The sequence below is a fragment of the Oryctolagus cuniculus genome, chromosome 18 (genome assembly GCF_051225735.1).
Source record: "Oryctolagus cuniculus isolate XC-2025 breed Fujian yellow rabbit chromosome 18, ASM5122573v1, whole genome shotgun sequence".
NCBI lineage: Eukaryota > Metazoa > Chordata > Mammalia > Lagomorpha > Leporidae > Oryctolagus > Oryctolagus cuniculus.
This window is the reverse complement of record NC_142884.1, coordinates 9076525-9092590: the sequence shown is the minus strand read 5'-3', so window position 1 is coordinate 9092590 and position 16066 is coordinate 9076525. Positions and strand designations below refer to the sequence as shown.

The 16066-nt window shown below is 66.9% G+C and overlaps 2 protein-coding genes across 13 annotated transcripts; one reads left to right on the top strand and one right to left on the bottom strand.

The window, feature by feature from the left end:
* Positions 1 to 570: 570 nt before the first annotated feature.
* Positions 571 to 4516, bottom strand: PIH1D1 (PIH1 domain containing 1). Of its 10 annotated transcripts, none has more exons than XR_016224608.1 (10): positions 4380 to 4512; positions 3396 to 3489; positions 3098 to 3164; positions 2721 to 2903; positions 2191 to 2252; positions 2028 to 2104; positions 1723 to 1852; positions 1464 to 1539; positions 758 to 901; positions 571 to 676 (listed from the first exon to the last, which is right to left on the bottom strand). XR_016224608.1 is itself a non-coding variant. In XM_051840691.3 (10 exons), exons 2-10 carry the CDS (start codon positions 3483 to 3485, stop codon positions 635 to 637), a joined length of 876 nt encoding a protein of 291 aa, XP_051696651.1. In that variant the 5' UTR covers positions 3486 to 3489; positions 4380 to 4516; the 3' UTR covers positions 571 to 634. The 10 variants fall into 10 exon arrangements, 5 of the variants coding, with proteins under 5 accessions (XP_051696651.1, XP_051696652.1, XP_008251027.2 ...); XR_016224609.1 differs by lacking the exon at positions 4380 to 4512 and adding an exon at positions 4077 to 4216; XR_016224610.1 differs by lacking the exon at positions 4380 to 4512 and adding an exon at positions 3801 to 4108.
* Positions 4270 to 15707, top strand: ALDH16A1 (aldehyde dehydrogenase 16 family member A1). 3 transcript variants are annotated; one of them, XM_051840675.3, is made up of 18 exons: positions 4270 to 4408; positions 7144 to 7357; positions 7754 to 7856; positions 8174 to 8300; positions 8718 to 8896; positions 8980 to 9057; positions 9866 to 10047; positions 10127 to 10279; positions 10552 to 10737; positions 10860 to 10955; positions 11069 to 11205; positions 11341 to 11446; positions 11529 to 11659; positions 11894 to 12061; positions 12217 to 12418; positions 14629 to 14814; positions 14941 to 15063; positions 15455 to 15707. In XM_051840675.3, the coding sequence occupies exons 5-18, from the start codon at positions 8728 to 8730 to the stop codon at positions 15614 to 15616; spliced, it is 2079 nt and encodes a 692-aa protein (XP_051696635.2). In that variant the 5' UTR covers positions 4270 to 4408; positions 7144 to 7357; positions 7754 to 7856; positions 8174 to 8300; positions 8718 to 8727; the 3' UTR covers positions 15617 to 15707. The 3 variants fall into 3 exon arrangements, 2 of the variants coding, with proteins under 2 accessions (XP_051696635.2, XP_051696632.2); XM_051840672.3 differs by lacking the exon at positions 7144 to 7357 and having other exon boundaries at positions 4275 to 4408; XR_016224606.1 differs by lacking the exons at positions 7144 to 7357; positions 11069 to 11205 and having other exon boundaries at positions 4275 to 4408.
* The last annotated feature ends 359 nt before the right edge of the window (positions 15708 to 16066 follow it).

Below are 16066 nucleotides of genomic sequence, written 5' to 3'. Positions count from 1 at the left end.
ACTGTGGCCATCTGGGGAGCTAACCAGCAGATGGAAGATTCTCTCTCTCTCCCCTTCTCTCTGCAACTCTGCCTTTCAAATACATCTTTAAGTACAGAGTTGGGGAAGCTTTCCAGGGACAGTTCCTTACAAGGGAAGCGGCGGGAGCAATACTCCCAAGGCAGGGCGCGCACTGGGGCCCCAGAGGGGCTGGGTGTGGCGGTGAGGACAAGGTTCCAGTGTGGGAAGCCAGCCAGGGACTGGCAAGGGTGGCTCAAGGACAGCCCAGAGGCGCCCAGGGTGGGCGTGCAGGGAGGGCAGGCACCAGGGGTGATGGAGGGCGTGGTCCGCAGGCGGCTCCGTGTCACCCGGCCCCAGTGAGAGCTCAAAGTGGCCGGGGCCCGGCTGAGGGGTGTGCACCTGCTCCCGATCCACGGTCGGACGGTGAACAGCACAGGGTCAGCTCCAGGGCCCTGGGGAGGACTAACCAGGGAGACTGGGGCCAGGCCTGGGCGGGGGCAGTGCCCTCCGGTAGACCCTAGCCCAGCGTCCCTCTGCCTCTGACACCCCACGCACTCCCAGCCACAGACAGCAGAGTCAAAGACCTTTTATTTCAACGTCAGGAGAGCCACCGGTCTTTCCACACGCCCTCGGGTCAGGAGGGCACGGACAGCAGGGGCATGGACACCAGCAGTTGCTGGGGAGAGAGGGCAGAGTGAGGATTGGGCCCCGGAGGGGCCGCCCAGCCCCCCGCCCTCGTCCCAGCCCCCGACCCCACCTTCCTCTTGCGGTGGAAGGCCGCCCGGCTCTCAGCGGTGCTGATCCGCAGGGGGATGGCGGCATCCAGGTGGTACAGCTGCTGGGGGCCCCCCAGCACCAGGCGGCTCTCCCCAATCTCCAGCGACAGCTCCCGCGCTCCGTCCTGGGGACGCAGTGCCCTCAGTCCCCACCCACATCCTGAGGACAGCAGCGCGGGCAGCTGACCGCCTCGCATGTTGGAAACTGCATTTACAGGGCCCCCTGGGGGCCGGTGCTGTGGCACAGCAGGTAGACCCCCCGCCTGGGACGCCAGCATCCCGTGTGGGCGCCGGTTCGAGTCCCGGCTGCTCCACTTCCAATCCAGCTCCCTGCTAACGCACCTGGGAAAAGCAGTGGAAGACGGCCCACGTGCTTGGGCCCCTGCCCCCACGCGGGAGACCCGGATGGAGCTCCAGCCCCTGGCTTCAGCCTGGCCCAGCCCCAGTCACCATGGCCATTTAGGGAGTGAACCAGCAGACACAAAAGCGCTCTCTCTCTCTCTCTCTCCAGCAGTTACAAGAGCTCTCGCTCTCTGACTTTCATATAAACACAAATTCTCACAAAGGGGAGGGGCTCCCCTGCCCAGGGTCCAGGCCGAGGACACTGCTTACGCGCCTCAGCGACCGGGCCCTCATCCCCGCCCCGCCTGTCCACCCTCATCGCCCTGCTCCGCCCAGCGCGCACACCAGTTTGGGGAGGTCAATTTCGGCCAGGAGGAGGTCAGGGGCTTCCAGCCAGAGACTCAGGCGAGGCTTCTCAGGGCTGGAGAGGAACAAGGGCAGGAGTGAGGGCAGCCGCCCAGTCCCTGCCAGCGCTGCCCCTGCCCCGCCCAGCCGTGCGGCCTCGGTGTCACCCCCACCCCCGCTGGGTTCCCAGAGCCCCAGGACACTGCCCAGCGCAGGGAGACGGAGGGGGTCACGTTAGGCAGGGCACCCCAAGGCCCACCCGCCCCCGGCTCCCGGAGAGGTGGGCGTGGACAGGCTCCCCAGCTCCTCGATCCTGGGCCGCTGCCGGGCGCGGATGTTCTGCTGCGAGATGGAGCCCAGGAAAGTCCGGTTCTTCAGCAGGCGCCACTCTGTGGGCAGAACCACAGGCGAGGGTGCCCTTCGCGCCCGCCAAGTCTCAGGGACGGCCCCGCCCCCTCGCTGCGCGGCCTGACCACACCCCCAGCTTGGCTCAGGAAGCCCCGCCCCCTAGCCTTGCGCGCCAATCCGCCCCTAGAGGATGCTCCGACCCCGCCCCCCGCTCACCCGGATTCAGCCGCAGGCTGTACTTGTCCTCAAGGCCCTCCCTGGCGATGGTGACCACGAGCTCCCGTAGGAAATCGCTGTTCTAGGGCAAGAGCGGGATGAGAGAGGGTGGGCGGCGGGCCGGGGAGAGGCCCCTGCCCAGCCTCACCCCGGCCCACCCCACCTGCATCCTCCGGTAGAAGTCGCTGTTGACGGCTACGTCGTAGGCGGTGCAGCCCTGGCCTTCTGCAGGGAGAGAGGGGGTGAGACGCCCCAAGGCCCAGAGGTCTGGCCACGCCCCTCCCAGTGCCCCCCACCCCGGCCCGGCCCTGGAGACCCTCGCCCCACCTCCGGAGAGGAGCCCGAGAGACCTGCCCCCTTCACGGCTCGTCCAAGCCAGCCAGAGCCCCCCTGACCTCTCCACCTAGAACCTTCCGCCCCCCCTCTCGGATCCACAGCGCCTCCTCCAGGACGCCTTCCAGGGCCACATCCCCCTGCGTGGCAGCTGTCACCTCCGCCCCGCCCAGAGCTACAGGAGACGCCTGCGAACCGAACGCACGCGCAGGCAAGACAGCGATGGAGAAGGGCAGAGACGGCCGGCCCGGGGCTGAAGCCGGGTCGGAGGACGGGCAAAGCGGCGGGCGCCCGCGAGGCCGGGGAGCTGCCGCAGGGGAGGGGCGGCGGCCGGGGACTGGGCTCGGCCGCGGCACTAACTTGCATCGAGCTCGGCGTGAGGCTCCCCCAGGCTCATGGGGATGCGGAAGCCGGCCTGGTCCTCCTCCAGCACTCGGAGCAGCTCGTCCTCGGTCATGTCGGCCGGCGGGGGGATGGAGGCCGAGTGGCAGATGTTGATGAAGACCTTCCCGTCCGCCGGCGAGCTGGTCTTGATGCAGAAGCCTGGCGGGAGGAGCGTCCCGCCCCGTCTCTGCACCGGCCTCTGTCTGGCTCAGTCCTCCCTGGGGCTGCGCCTCCGCCCGCTCCCTCCACATCCCTCCCTCGCCCTCTCCCTTTGAGTCACTGTCCCCCTGCGCCCTCCTCCCTCTGGGCCTGCTCTCCCTCTGGTCCTCTCTCTAGGTCCCCGTCTTTCTCACCGGGCTGTGGCTGGATCTGCGTAGATTCTGGCCTTGCTGTCTGGGCTTGCTGCAGCTCCTTAGAGGCCTGTGACAGAAAACAACCTCCAGACGTGGGGTCTTCTAGGGGGGGTCCCAAAGACCCTCCCCAACCCCACTTTTTCCCCAGCCCAGCAAACTTTGAGCCGAGGAACTACAACTCCCGTGAGCCCTGTTTGCGCCCTCGTGCATTCTGGGATCTGTAGTCCCATCTGGGAGCACCAAAAAAAAAAAAAAGAAAAAAGGATCCTCAAATCCCCAGGGAGCCAAGAGCCCGCACCTGCAGCAGCAGCTCCTCAAACCGCGCCGTCTCGGCACCCATCGTCTCCGCCTCGCTCAGCTCCGGCGCGAGAAGCCTCGAATCCGCCATGACCCTGGGGAAGAGACCTCTGCACCCTCGACGAGAGGCACCCTCCCCGGGATCCGAACTCCCCACAGCGTGGCGAAAACCTAAGGATCCAGCCCGAGACTGCCATCCCCCGGCTGTCGTCTAGCCCACATCTTGCGAGTAGGCGCACTCTCGGTCCCGCATGCCGGATGTGCACCTGAAAGCCGCGCTTCCGCCCTGTCACCATGGCAGCCGCGCAGTCAGCACTTCCGGCTCCCAACGCCCGCCCCTCGCCCCAACCACCAATCCCGCTCGAAGCCTGAAGACACGCCTCTCCCTCAACCAATCCAAACTAACCCTGAGAGAGCGCGCGAGCGCGAGCCAAAGGCCACACTTCCTGTATCGATACAGCCACACTCCACTCAGGGCCGCCACACCTTTGAACCTTAATCTCAACGGCAATCCTGAGAGACTCCCTCTGATCTTTGAACTGAGGCTTCGTCCCAAGTAGATGTACTTCGGACTAAAAGCTGCATTTATGTCCTATACAAACAAGGCTGCACGGCCGCGGCCACCCTTGTATATCCGAAGCCCCCTATCTGTCCTCCAGCCGCTGGCATTTCCCGCCCTCACCTGCGCCCCGCTTTACGGAGTACGCATGCTCCAACCCCTTTCCCAGCGCCGGTGGTAGGCGGGGTCACCCGGGCCTAAGGCGGGGACGGGGGCGGAGCCTGCGCCCTATTTCCCGTAGCCTCGCTCCGTTCTCGTCGGTTCCGCCCCTAAGGGCTGGAGAGGGCGGTGCTGCCCTTCCGACCTCGAGGTTCTCGGGGGCGGAGTGCCCCGCGGCCCTCCGTGCCAAGCGGTCCGGGCGGGCGATGGCCGCGACGCGCGTAGGACCCCGCGCCTGCGACATCTTCACCACCATGGAGTACGGACCTGCGCCGGAGAGCCACGCATGCGCACTGGTGAGGGCCTGGCGGGCCCGCGCGGCCCCCTCCTTCCCCGGGGTCGCGAGGCTGCGTTCGGCGCGCGCCGTCCCGTCAGCCACCGCGGCAGCGCTGCGGCTCCGCCCCTCGGGGCTCCCTCGGGGCGGGGTGGCGCCGGGCGGGAGCTGGCGGGCGCGTGCGCGGAGCGCAGGTGGACGTCTCCGCCGCAGTTCAGCCCGCGCCCAGGGTCCCTGATCCTGGACTTCCCGCGGCGGCGTCTCCCCCGGCTCCTCAGAACCGCCCGCGACGCCGCGGCGTGGCCTCAGATCCCCCGATGGCGGAGTGCCCTTGGGGCTCCCGTAACCCTCAGAGCCCCGTAGACTTCCACGGCTGCCCAGGACGTCCGGGGCTCCCTGGGGGCTCCGCGGGCTCCCCGCAGACCCTCAGGGCCGCAGAGTACTCCGGAACTTCCTGTGCGCCCCGCAGCGCTGTGCATCACCCCAGACCCGGGCGGGGGGCCATGAGTCGGAGGGCTCCCGCATGCCCCGGGCCCGGGCCGCCTGTGGGGGGCTGTGGGCGCATCGGGGTCAGGGCCTGGTGGAGCCGGCCTCGCCCTGTGCCTCCCCCTGCAAGCTGAGGAAGACCTACTGGGCCTGATACAGCAAAGGGAGTTCGTGGGGACCCCGCATGAGCCCCTGGGGTTCCCCGGGGTCCTGCCGCCTCTGTAGGCTCCTGTGACAGCACCTGCCTCCGATGTTCTGTCACGTTCTAGAAGTCCCTCGTGGGGCCCTCCTGCACCCAGGCAAGAAGAGCTAGGGCTGCTTCTGGGCCCCGGGGGAGGGGTGGCCCAGGTGAGGCCGAGGTGCTGGAGGGAGGGGGCCAGGGTGCCCCGGGGCCTGACCCTGAGCTGGGTGCGCCCAGGAAGAGCAGAGCCCAGAGTCTGGGGAGGTGGGGGAGAGTGAGGCGTGGGGCCGGCACTGGCCACGGGGACCTGCGAGTCGCCGACCGGAAGTTGCCCTGTAGGCAGGGTTGGGTCTGGGAGCAGGCGCGGCTTTGCCAGCGTGCACGGGGCTGAAGGCGGGAGGCCCTGAGAGGTCCTTAAGTGTCCCCCCTGGGTGGCTTCTGTGTGCTGAGCAGGACCGCACTGGATCCCCGGAACCCCGGAGGCTGGAGAGGGAAGTGACGCGCCCACAGGCCAGGTCGGGCTGGGACGCAGACCCCTTGTTTCTTCCCTCGACCCGCCAGCCTCAGGCCAGACCCCACCAGAGCATGCTTCCTTTGGCCTGAACTTCCTTTGAAAACGCGAATTAGTAAACAACCAGTTCCATGTAAACATGTGGGATCCCGGTGTCTCTGGAAAAAAACGAAATTTTCCAGTTTGGCAACCTCTGGCTTGAGTTTCCTGGCGAAAGTCATCTGGAAGCAATAGCGACTGTCACTGGCGATGCGACGGCGCTCCGGGCCTCTCCCCACTTACACCCTTGCCAGGGCCTGGGGACATTCTTCTGGGGGGTTGTTTTCGGGGGAGCGAGTGGTGTTTATGAGAGACTTCCGTTAACCCGTCCTGCAGCTGAAGTGGTGGTCAGCGATTGGCCCGGTGTCGCTCCCCTCTGCTCCTCTCCTTTTTTTTTTTTTTTAATTTAACAAATCCCAGCTGTGGTGTATTTTCCAGTAAACAGTTGAGTTCTTATCTGTAACAGACAAGGACTGACTCTGTTACATAACTGCACTCAGGCACCCCCCCCCGTGACGCTCAGTGCCATCTCACGCCCAGCGCATGTCCGCGTGTCCCTATTTCTTTTCTTTTTTAAGAGAGACAGAAAGGTCTTCCTTTTGTGGTTGGTTCACCCTCCAATGGCCGCCGCGGCCAGCGTGCTACAGCCGGCGCACCGCACTGATCCGATGGCAGGAGCCAGGTGCTTCTCCTGGTCTCCCGTGGGGTGCAGGGCCCAAGCACCTGGGCCATCCTCCACTGCACTCCCTGGCCACAGCAGAGAGCTGGCCTGGAAGAGGGGCAACCAGGACAGAATCCAGCGCCCCGACCGGGACTAGAACCCGGTGTGCCAGCGCCGCAAGGCGGAAGATTAGCCTGTTGAGCCACGGCGCCGGCCCTGTGTCCCTATTTCTAAAATGCCTCTTTGTGCCCGGGGACATTTGCATTTGGGACTTAGGGGTGACTGTTTTCCTTTAAAGAGAACAAGACAAGGGCCAGTGGGCCAAGTCAGAGGACAAGGCAGGAACACATGGCTTCGGGGTGCCGAGACGAGAGTTTGTAGAAGGTGGAAAGTGAAGCCGGCGCCGCGGCTCACTGGGCTAATCCAAGTGAGTCTTGGATTTAGCGACAGGGAACTCGTGAGCGGTGGGAGAAAGGAAGGCGGAGCAGACACGAGGGTGATGCAGTACGTTACCAGCAAAGGAGCGGGCACGGGCGCAGTGCGCCGGCCCAGCCCATGCCCACAGCCCGGATCAGAGTCCCAGCCCCGCCCCCACCCCTGCTTCCTGCCCGTGCACACCCTGGGGTGGCTGAAGCGCTTGGGTCCTGCCCCTCCCCTTGACTGAGTCGGCTCCCAGTCCCTGGAGAGTGAACCATCAGATGGGACCAATCTCCTCCCGCTCCCTCCCTCTCTCTCTAACTCCGCCTTTCAAATCAATCTTACCGGAGAAATAGGACGGCCCTCCTGTGTTGCCGACGGGACCGTGAGCGGTGCAGGCGCTGTGGAAGGCAGCGGTCAGCCAGACAGGTCGCCGTCTGACCCAGCAAATCCACTTCTTAGCTGCAGCCCAAAGGATCTGGAAGTGTGCTCAGCCAAGGCTCTGTCCGCGAGTAGTCATGGCAGCACTGCCCGGCGCGGCCCAAACACAGAAGCAACCCGAATGTCCCTCGCGTGATGCTGGATGAGCAGCCCAGCGTGTCCGTGTGGTGACTGGTGCTCACCGTGAGGGGAAGTGGACCGGCTACCTGGGGCAGACCCGGACACCTTGACCGTAGTGTGTGACTTTATTTACAGGGACGCCCAGCATAGGCCACGCTCTAGGGACAGAGAGCGGCGAGCGGTTGTCAGGGAGTGGGAAGAGGGGGAAGGGGCAGTGAGTGCCGAGTGGGCACAGGGCCCCCTCGGGGTGACGACCGTGTTCTAGAACCCGACGGTGCTGACGGCTGCGTGCATGACAGTGTGCGTGTTTAAGTGCCACTGGATTGTACACCTGTACACGGTGAAAGGGGCAAATTCTAGCTGATGTGATTTTACCAGGATGAGGGGAAGACAGGAGGAAGAAGAGCTGATGGGGCAAATGGGACAGGTGTGCGTTCCCAGAGGACTCTGGGTAGGCCCTGAGCTGCCCCTCGTTCCAGACCCTTTTCCAAGTCATCTTCCCCTCCCCCAGGCCTGGCTGGACACGCAGGACCGGCACTTGGGCCACTGTGTAGATGGGAAGTGGTTAAAACCAGAACACAGGAGTTCCGTGCCCTGCCAGGATCCAGTGACAGGTATGAGGTGGCCCCGGGAGGGAAGGAGGAGCACTCGGTCCACCCCTGTGAGGGCAGGGGGCGGAGATTTCTGGGTGGTCCTGCTAACATCCTGAACGCGGTCCCGCCCCACGGAGACTCCTGAAGTCTAGCAAAATCCTTGGCCTTGCTCACGGGAAGCGGTCGGAGCCGTGCCTGTGCCCGGCAATAAATCCAAGACCCTGGTGGGGGCGGGGGACCAGGCTGGGCTCCCCGCATCTCAGCGCCCCCCTTCTGATGTGGGCCCCCTCGGCTCTCTTCCCGCTCTGGGTTCCCCGCCTCCCTCCCCCCCCCCCCAGGAGAGAACCTGGCCACCTGCCTGCTGGCACAGGCTGAGGATGTGTGTGCGGCCGTGGAGGCCGCCCGGACCTCCCTGGAGAGCTGGAGCAAACTTCCTGGAGCCGCCCGGGCCCAGCATCTGAGCAGGTGGGGAGAGACCCTGTTCCCCAGTACCTGCCGGAGACGGTGGGACAGCAGAGGTTCACATTCGTAGACTGGGGCTGGGAGTGATGAAGCGCTCCTTCCACAGCTATCGGAGGGCGTGCGTGTCTCAGCAGGTCCTTGCGTCCCCACACACTTTTGCTAGGGACGGTTCCCATTTACCACTTCCGTTGCAAAGAGAAGCCAAGACTCAATGCCCAGGGGTTTACCTGTGGCCGAGGCCTGTAGGGTTTGGGCCCTAACTACATTTCCCATGAGCCTTTGCTGTCTTCTGTCCCTTATAAGTAGTAGGGCTGACCCGGGGGCTCATGGGGGTTGTAGTCCAGGTCCAGGGGCCTGCTCTGGGACCTGTCACCTGGCCCGAGGGCCCTGGGAAGTGACCGTCCCCCGTACTCTGTGCAGGCTGGCCAAGATGCTCCAGAAGCACCAGCGGCTGCTGTGGACCCTGGAATCCCTGGTGACCGGGAGGGCGGTGCGCGAGGTTCGGGACGGGGACGTCTCGCTGGCCCAGCAGCTGCTGCAGTACCACGCGGTCCAGGCACATACCCAGGAGGAGGCGCTGGCAGGCTGGGAGCCCATGGGTGAGAAGCTGGAGTCCAGCGCCCGGCCCTCTCCCCCGTGTGACGGCAGAGCCCATCCCAGTCCCCCCGTTCCTTCCGTTCAGGAGTGATCGGCCTCATCCTGCCGCCCACCTTCTCCTTCATCGAGATGATGTGGAGGGTTTGCCCTGCCCTGGCTGTGGGTGAGTCAGCGCCTGGGCTCCCGGGTCTGAGGGAGGAGGGCTGGACCCCTGGGTCTGAGGGAGGAGGCTGGGGCTGGACCCCTGGGTCTGAGGGAGGAGGGGCTGCGGCTGGACTCCTGACTCTGAAGGAGGAGGACGGGCTGGGACCCCCGGGTCTGAGGGAGGAGGGCTGGGGCTGGACCCCTAAGTCTGAGGGAGGAGGAGCTGCGGCTGGACTCCTGACTCTGAAGGAGGAGGACGGGCCAGGACCCCTCGGTCTGAGGGAGGAGGGCTGGGACCCCTGGGTCTGAGGGAGGAGGCTGGGGCTGGACCCCTGGGTCTGAGGGAGGAGGCTGGGGCCTGGACCCCTGGGTCTGAGGAAGGAAGATGGGCCGGGACCCCTGGGTCTGAGGGAGGAGGCTGGGGCTGGACCCCTGGGTCTGAGGGAGGAAGGGCTGGACCCTGGGTCTGAGGGAGGAGGGCTGGGGCTGGACCCCTGGGTCTGAGGGAGGAGGGCTGGGGTCTGGGCTCCCGGGTCTGAGGGAGGAGGACGGGCCGGGACCCCTGGGTCTGAGGGAGGAGGACTGGGGCTGGGACCCCTGGGTCTGAGGGAGGAGGGCTGGGGTCTGGGCTCCCGGGTCTGAGGGAGGAGGACGGGCCGGGACCCCTGACTCTGAAGGAGGACGGGCCGGGACCCCTGGGTCTGAGGGAGGAGGGGCTGGGGCTGGACCCCTGGGTCTGAGGGAGGAGGGGCTGGGCTGGACCCCTGGGTCTGAGGGAGGAGGGACCGTGGGCTGTGCTCCAGTCCTTGAGCTGCCCCGTCCCCCAGGCTGCACCGTGGTGGCCCTCGTGCCCCCAGGCTGCCCAACGCCCCTCCTCCTGGCCCAGCTGGCGGGGGAGCTGGGCTCCTTCCCGGGCATCCTCAACGTGCTCTGCGGCCCCGCCTCCCTGGGGCGCGTCCTGGCCGCGCAGCCCGGAGTCCAGAAGGTGGCCTTCTGCGGAGCTGTCGAGGTATCTTGGGGGTGGGGGGCGGCCGAGGGCGGGAGGCGGGAGACTCGTGCCCCTGCCGACCCTGGCGGTCGCCCCCCAGGAAGGACGTGCCCTTCGCCGGATGCTGGCGGGCGAGGGGGCCGCGCTGGGGCTGGCGCTGGGCGTGGAGTCGCTGCTGCTGGTGACGGACTCGGCCGACGTGGACGCGGCCGTGGAGGGCGTCGTGGACGCGGCCTGGTCCGACCGCAGCCCGGTGAGGCCCAGGGGCTCGTGGGTCCCCTTCCTTCCTTGAGGTGGGGGGCGTCTCTGTGCCCAGGGGTCCTCACCTCCCGTTTCCAAGTCTCGTGCCCCCCCCCCCCCACTGCCGCTGTCCCGGTCTCGCACAGTCTGTATCCCTCGCTCTGTCTCTGCCCCTGGTTTTCCAACTCCTGTCTTCACCCTCGGAACCACATCCGCCCCGGGTTTGGGCCTCTGCACTCTGTGACCCTGCAGTGACCCCTGACCCGACTCCCTTGCTCCTGCCAGGGCGGCCTCCGGCTGCTCATCCAGGAGTCGGTGTGGGCTGAAACCCTGAGGCGGCTGCAGGCACGGATGGGGCGGCTGAGGAGTGGCCGAGGGCTGGACGGGGCCGTGGACATGGGGGCCCGAGGGGCTGCCGCGCGTGACCTAGCCCAGCGCTACGTGCGCGAGGCCGAGAGCCTGGGCGCACAGGTGAGCCGGGGACAGAGACGCTGGGGCGCTGGGTGAGGGGGCACCAGGAGACGTGACTCCTGGGTGGGCCTGGGGGAGGAGGGATGGAGGGACCCCTCTAGGTCCACGCTCCGCCTCCCTAGGTGTTCCAGGCTGGCGATGTGCCCTCGGATGGCCCGTTCTACCCCCCAACCTTGGTTTCTGGCCTACCCCCTGCTGCCCCGTGCGCCCAGGCCGAGGTGAGCCCCCGAGGGTGCCAGAGGCCCTGTTCCCCACATGACCTGAGTTCTTGTCCACCGTGGGCCCTGGGGGGTGGGGTACCAGACCCCTGAGGGCCCCTCACGCCTTCCAGGTCCCATGGCCGCTGGTCGTGGCCTCCCCTTTCCGCACAGCCAAGGAGGCCCTGGCCATGGCCAACGCGACCCCCCGAGGAGGTAGCGGCAGCGTGTGGAGCGAGAGGCTGGGGCAGGCGCTGGAGCTGGGCCACGGGTCAGCGGGCACGGCCGGGCCAGAGGGCGGGCGGGCGGCCTGTGGGCGCGGCCCGAGTACCCACTCTTTCCCTCTGCCTCGACGCCTACTCTGGGTCCCCTCTGCCCTTCCCTGAAGTCTCCGCCTCCCCTGTAGGCTCCAGGTGGGCACCGTCTGGATCAACAGCCATGGCCTCAGAGACCCTGGCGTGCCCACGGGCGGCTGCAAGGAGAGCGGGTCTTCCTGGCACGGGGGCCCGGATGTGAGTACTGCCCCTCCCCGTCACCACGCCGCGTGCCCCTGACACCTGGACTCCCCTCCGATCACCACGCACCCCCTCACAGGGCCTGTATGAGTACCTGCGGCCCCCGGGGACCCCTGCCCGGCTGCCCGCCCCCTCTGAGAACTTGAACTATGACACCTTCGGCCTCACCGTGCCCTCGACCCTGCCGGCTGGACCAGAAGCGGGGCCCAGGTGAGTGGCCCCTGGACCAGGCGCTCAGGGGACAGGGTGGGCAGGAGGGGGCTCCCTTCCTGATGGGTCCTGATGGGTCTCAGTGCCCCGCTTGAAGGAAGCTCGGGGCCTGCGCAGAAATGCAGGGGCAGGAGCTTGCCTCCCCCAGAGGCTCATGGGACCTGAGTGTGTACTCAGAGGGGAGGGCAGACCCAGGCCCCGGGACCCCCCACCTCACACCTGCCCCTTCTCCAGCCCAGCACCCCCCTACGGGCTCTTCGTGGGGGGCCGTTTCCAGGCTCCCGGGGCCCGGAGCTCTAGGCCCATCCCGGGCGCAGACGGCAGCCTCCATGGCTACGTGGCTGAGGGCGGGGCCAAGGACATCCGCGGTGCCGTGGAGGCCGCTCACCAGGCTGCCCCCGGGTAAGCGGGCCCCACGGGAGAAGGGGCCGCAGGGCGGGTCAGCCGAGACTCCCCAGTGGGTGGTGGGCTGCGGGGCACAAGTCGGGTGTCTGGGGAGAGCCAGGGCTGGGACACCGCCCCGCACCCCCTCCCCAACGCACATCGTCTGCCCGCAGCTGGGTGGGCCGGTCACCAGGGGCGCGGGCAGCCGTGCTGTGGGCCCTGGCGGCCGCGCTGGAGCGCCGGGCGCCCACCCTGACGTCCAGGCTGGAAAGGCACGGAGTGGGGCTGAAGGCGGCTAAAGCAGAGGTGGAGCTGAGCGCGCGGCGACTCCGGACCTGGGGGGCCCGGGCCCAGGCCCAGGGTCACAGCTTGCAGGTGAGGGGTCTGTGGGCAGGCGGGCGGTGGGGAGGGGGCAGAGCAGCGTCTGGAGCGAGACGGGCTGGGACCCTGCCCCAGCTCCACGGGCACCATCACCAGCGAGGGGCTCCATCCCTGTCCCTCTCTGCACCGGTTCCTCCTCTGTATACTGGGCGCATGGCCTGCCTCACCCACTGCTGTCCCTTGATAGCCACAGGGGATTGGTTCTGGGACCCCCCCCAACAAAGCACTCAGATTCTCCAGCCCCTTGGAAACAGTGGCATCACGTGTGCATAGGCGTGCGTGCGTCCTGCCATACGCTGTCAGTCGCTGCTGTGAGACCCATAACTCCTGACGCAGCGTAAGTGCCGGCTGGGCGGCGGCTCTGCTGAGTCACAGGGAGTAATGACAAGGGCCCAGAAGGCCTGCGTGTGCAGTGCAGCTGTCGGGATTTTCCGGAATCTGTTTGCAAATTTTTTTTTTATTCGAGAGACAGAGACAGACAGAGCCCCCATTCACTGGTTCGCTCCCCGAGTGCCCACGATGGCCAGGGCTACACCAGGCTGTGGCTGGAGCCAGGAACGCCGCGTGGGTCTCCCCCCACACAGCTTGAGTCACCCGCCACCTCCCAGGGGCCCACTGGCAGGAAGCTGGAATCAAGGCCAAAGCCGGGCGCCCCGGCAGGGGTCAGATGCAGGCCGGCACCTGTGGCCCCGGTGTTTTTGAAGCCACAGCGGTGGAATGTGCACTCACGGAGGGCCAGCTGCGGTGTTTTCCAGTCTGTGGTTAGGGACCCGTCCTGTTCTTTCCTGGGCCATAAAATCAGTTACTCGGCTGCCACGGAGGCATCTCCTCCTTTAAACAGACAGACAAAAAATGGGGATCAAAACAAACGGACCGGACAGTCCCAAGAGTGCATCACGCAAGGCATCCCTCCGTGCCTTTCGTTTGCCGCACACGCCAGGCGGACGTGAGCGTGCAGCGGACAGCGGGCAAGGCCGAGGGTTGGCGGCTCAGGCCGCGCCCCAGGGGCGCCCGGGACAGGTGCAGCCAAGGCAGCCGGTCGTCGGCTCTGGAAGCGCCCGGCGTCCTCGTACGCCGTCCGGGACTCAGAAGGCGTTTGCTTGGGGCAGCACAGGAGATGGCGCCCGGATCTGTAGTCCGCGGGCCTGAGGCACCACGTGGGCGACCCCAGAGTGCTCACGCTAAGGGGCCAGGTTTATGTTTTAAGTGCAGGTGTCTGTCTCCGTGTCTGAAGGACTCCTAGGAACTGTAAACAGGAGTCGGGCAGTGCCTGATGGGACGTGACGGGGTGCACGAGAGAGGAAAGCGGGGGCTGCCTGGGACACGGCGAGCGTGACGAAGGGCACGAGAAGTGGGAGCGGGGTTCATGACCGCACGAGGGTGCGCGTTCCCGGTGAAACCAGGCAGGGCACTGAGTGTCAGATACGTTCAGCAAAGCTCTCACGAGAAAACACGCGAGCACAGGAAGTGGCCCCAGGCCGAGCTCAGCAAGGCACTCCTCAGGCGCTGGTTCAAATCCCAGCTCCTCCACTTCCACTCCAGCTCCCTGCTGGTGGCCTGGGAAAGCTGTGGAATATGGCCCAAGTGTTAGGGCCCCTGCCACCCTCAGGGGAGACCCAGATGAAGCTCCTGGCTCCTGACCTGACCCGGCCTGGCCATTGCAGCCATCTGGGGAGTGAACCAGTGGATGGAGGACACCTTTCTCTCTCTCCCTCCCTCCCTCTCCATAACTCTGACTTTCAAATAATTAAATCATTCTTTAAGAAAAAGAGGCCGAGGCCTCACGAGCCGTGGGCCGCCTGGGGGTTTTGAGTGCAGAGGGGAGGCTGGGCCCACGAGGACGTGGCAGGTAGGGGCCAGGCCTGGAATGGCAGGTGCGCCCGAAGGCGTGAATTTGTCGTGAAGAGTGGGGAACAGGTGGTTGTGTACCCCTGCGCCCGCCAGGGGCCTGAGCGAGGCGAGGCGTTGGTAGGAGGCTGGCGGTTCCTTAATGAGGGCGAGGCCCACTGGGCCTGCAGGCTGTCTGCTGTGCCCGCAGTAACTCCCTCGCGGTAAATCCGACTTCCTGGCCAGGCCGACCGGCCACGTCACCGGCTTTCCCCAAGCTGGCTGCTGGGGTGTCTGAGCCGCCCTCACACTACGAAAAGGAAAAGATGTGCCGGCCAGGAAAGCAGTCAGGCCCCTCCCCGCTCCTGTCCCTGCAGGTGGCCGGGCTGAGAGGCCCAGTGCTCCGGCTGCGGGAGGCCCTGGGCGTGCTGGCCATCGTGTGCCCGGAAGAGTGGCCCCTGCTTGCCTTCGTGTCCCTGCTGGCCCCCGCCCTGGCCCATGGCAACGCCCTGGTCGTGGTACCCAGCGGGGCCTGCCCCCTGTTGGCCCTGGAGCTCTGCCAGGTAACATTGCCTGCGGGCCCCTGCTCCCAGCAGCCCCCGGGAGGTGCGGGAGACCTGCAGGGGCTTGGGTCCCACCCTCGCAGCCCCAGCACGGGCAGCATCACCAGCCCGTGCCCCCCACCCTAGGATATGGCCACCCTGCTGCCCGCGGGCCTTGTGAACGTGGTGACAGGGGACCGGGACCACCTGACGCGCTGCCTGGCCCTGCACCAGGACATCCAGGCCCTGTGGTACTTCGGATCTGCCCAGGTACCCTTCGTCCCTCCCTCGGGCGTCATAAGCTTGGATGAGGGGGAAGCTCCTGGTTAGGGCAGGCGGCCCAGCCCCCTGAGAACTAAGAGGGGGAACACCGTGGGAGCAGGCTCGGAGGTCGCCGCCCCTCACGGAGGGCCTCACCCCAGCGTCAGGTGGGGGCCACGGTGCACCTCCGAAGCCTCGTATTGGTGGCGCCTGGGAGCGTGCGTGCCGGCGAGGGCCCCTTCCCCTGGACGTGGGTGGCTGCTGGGCAGGAGACCCCCCGGCCGCAGGAGCCCCGCGCCCCAGCTGGCAGAGCCTTGGGGGGTCTCTCCTGGGTCGCAGCCCTTGTTGCTAAGGACGCAGGTGCTTAGCAACCGCGCCGTCTCCCCCCACCCCCACGCAGGGCTCCCGCTTCGCCGAGTGGGCCTCCGCAGGAAACCTCAAGGCCGTGTGGGCGAACGCGGGCCACCCACGGGCCTGGGACCAGGAGGCCGAGGGCGCGGGCCCGGAGCTGGGGCTGCGGGCGGCGCGGACCAAGGCCCTGTGGCTGCCCGCGGGGGACTGACGCCTGCGACTGAGCAGCTGGACGCCGACCGACCGCGGACGTCTGGGACTGTGCTGTGACCCCCGAGGCCGCGAATAAATGTCTGCCCGACCCCGGCTGCGCTCGTGCGGGGAGGGAGGCCGGGTCCAGGCCATTCGCTGGGACATTCAGTGGCCGCTGGGCGGTTCCGCAAGCACAGGGTCTGTGACGGCGCCGCCCGGGACTCCTCGGGCCGCCAGCGTCCTTCGCCTCCACCCTCACGCCGGCTCCGGCCTTGTCCGTCCGGTCCCCTGGAGGCCAAATCCGATTGGCCAGCCCGTGTCAGGTGACCGCTTCTGGCCCAATCCCTGGCCAGGGGCGGGATCTTCCAGTACAGGCCATGCTCCTGGCCGTCAGTCAACAGCTGGTGGTTGGGTGCTTTGGGCTGGGCGTTTGGAGGACCGGACGGAGCTGGTCTCTGGGAGCTGAGGT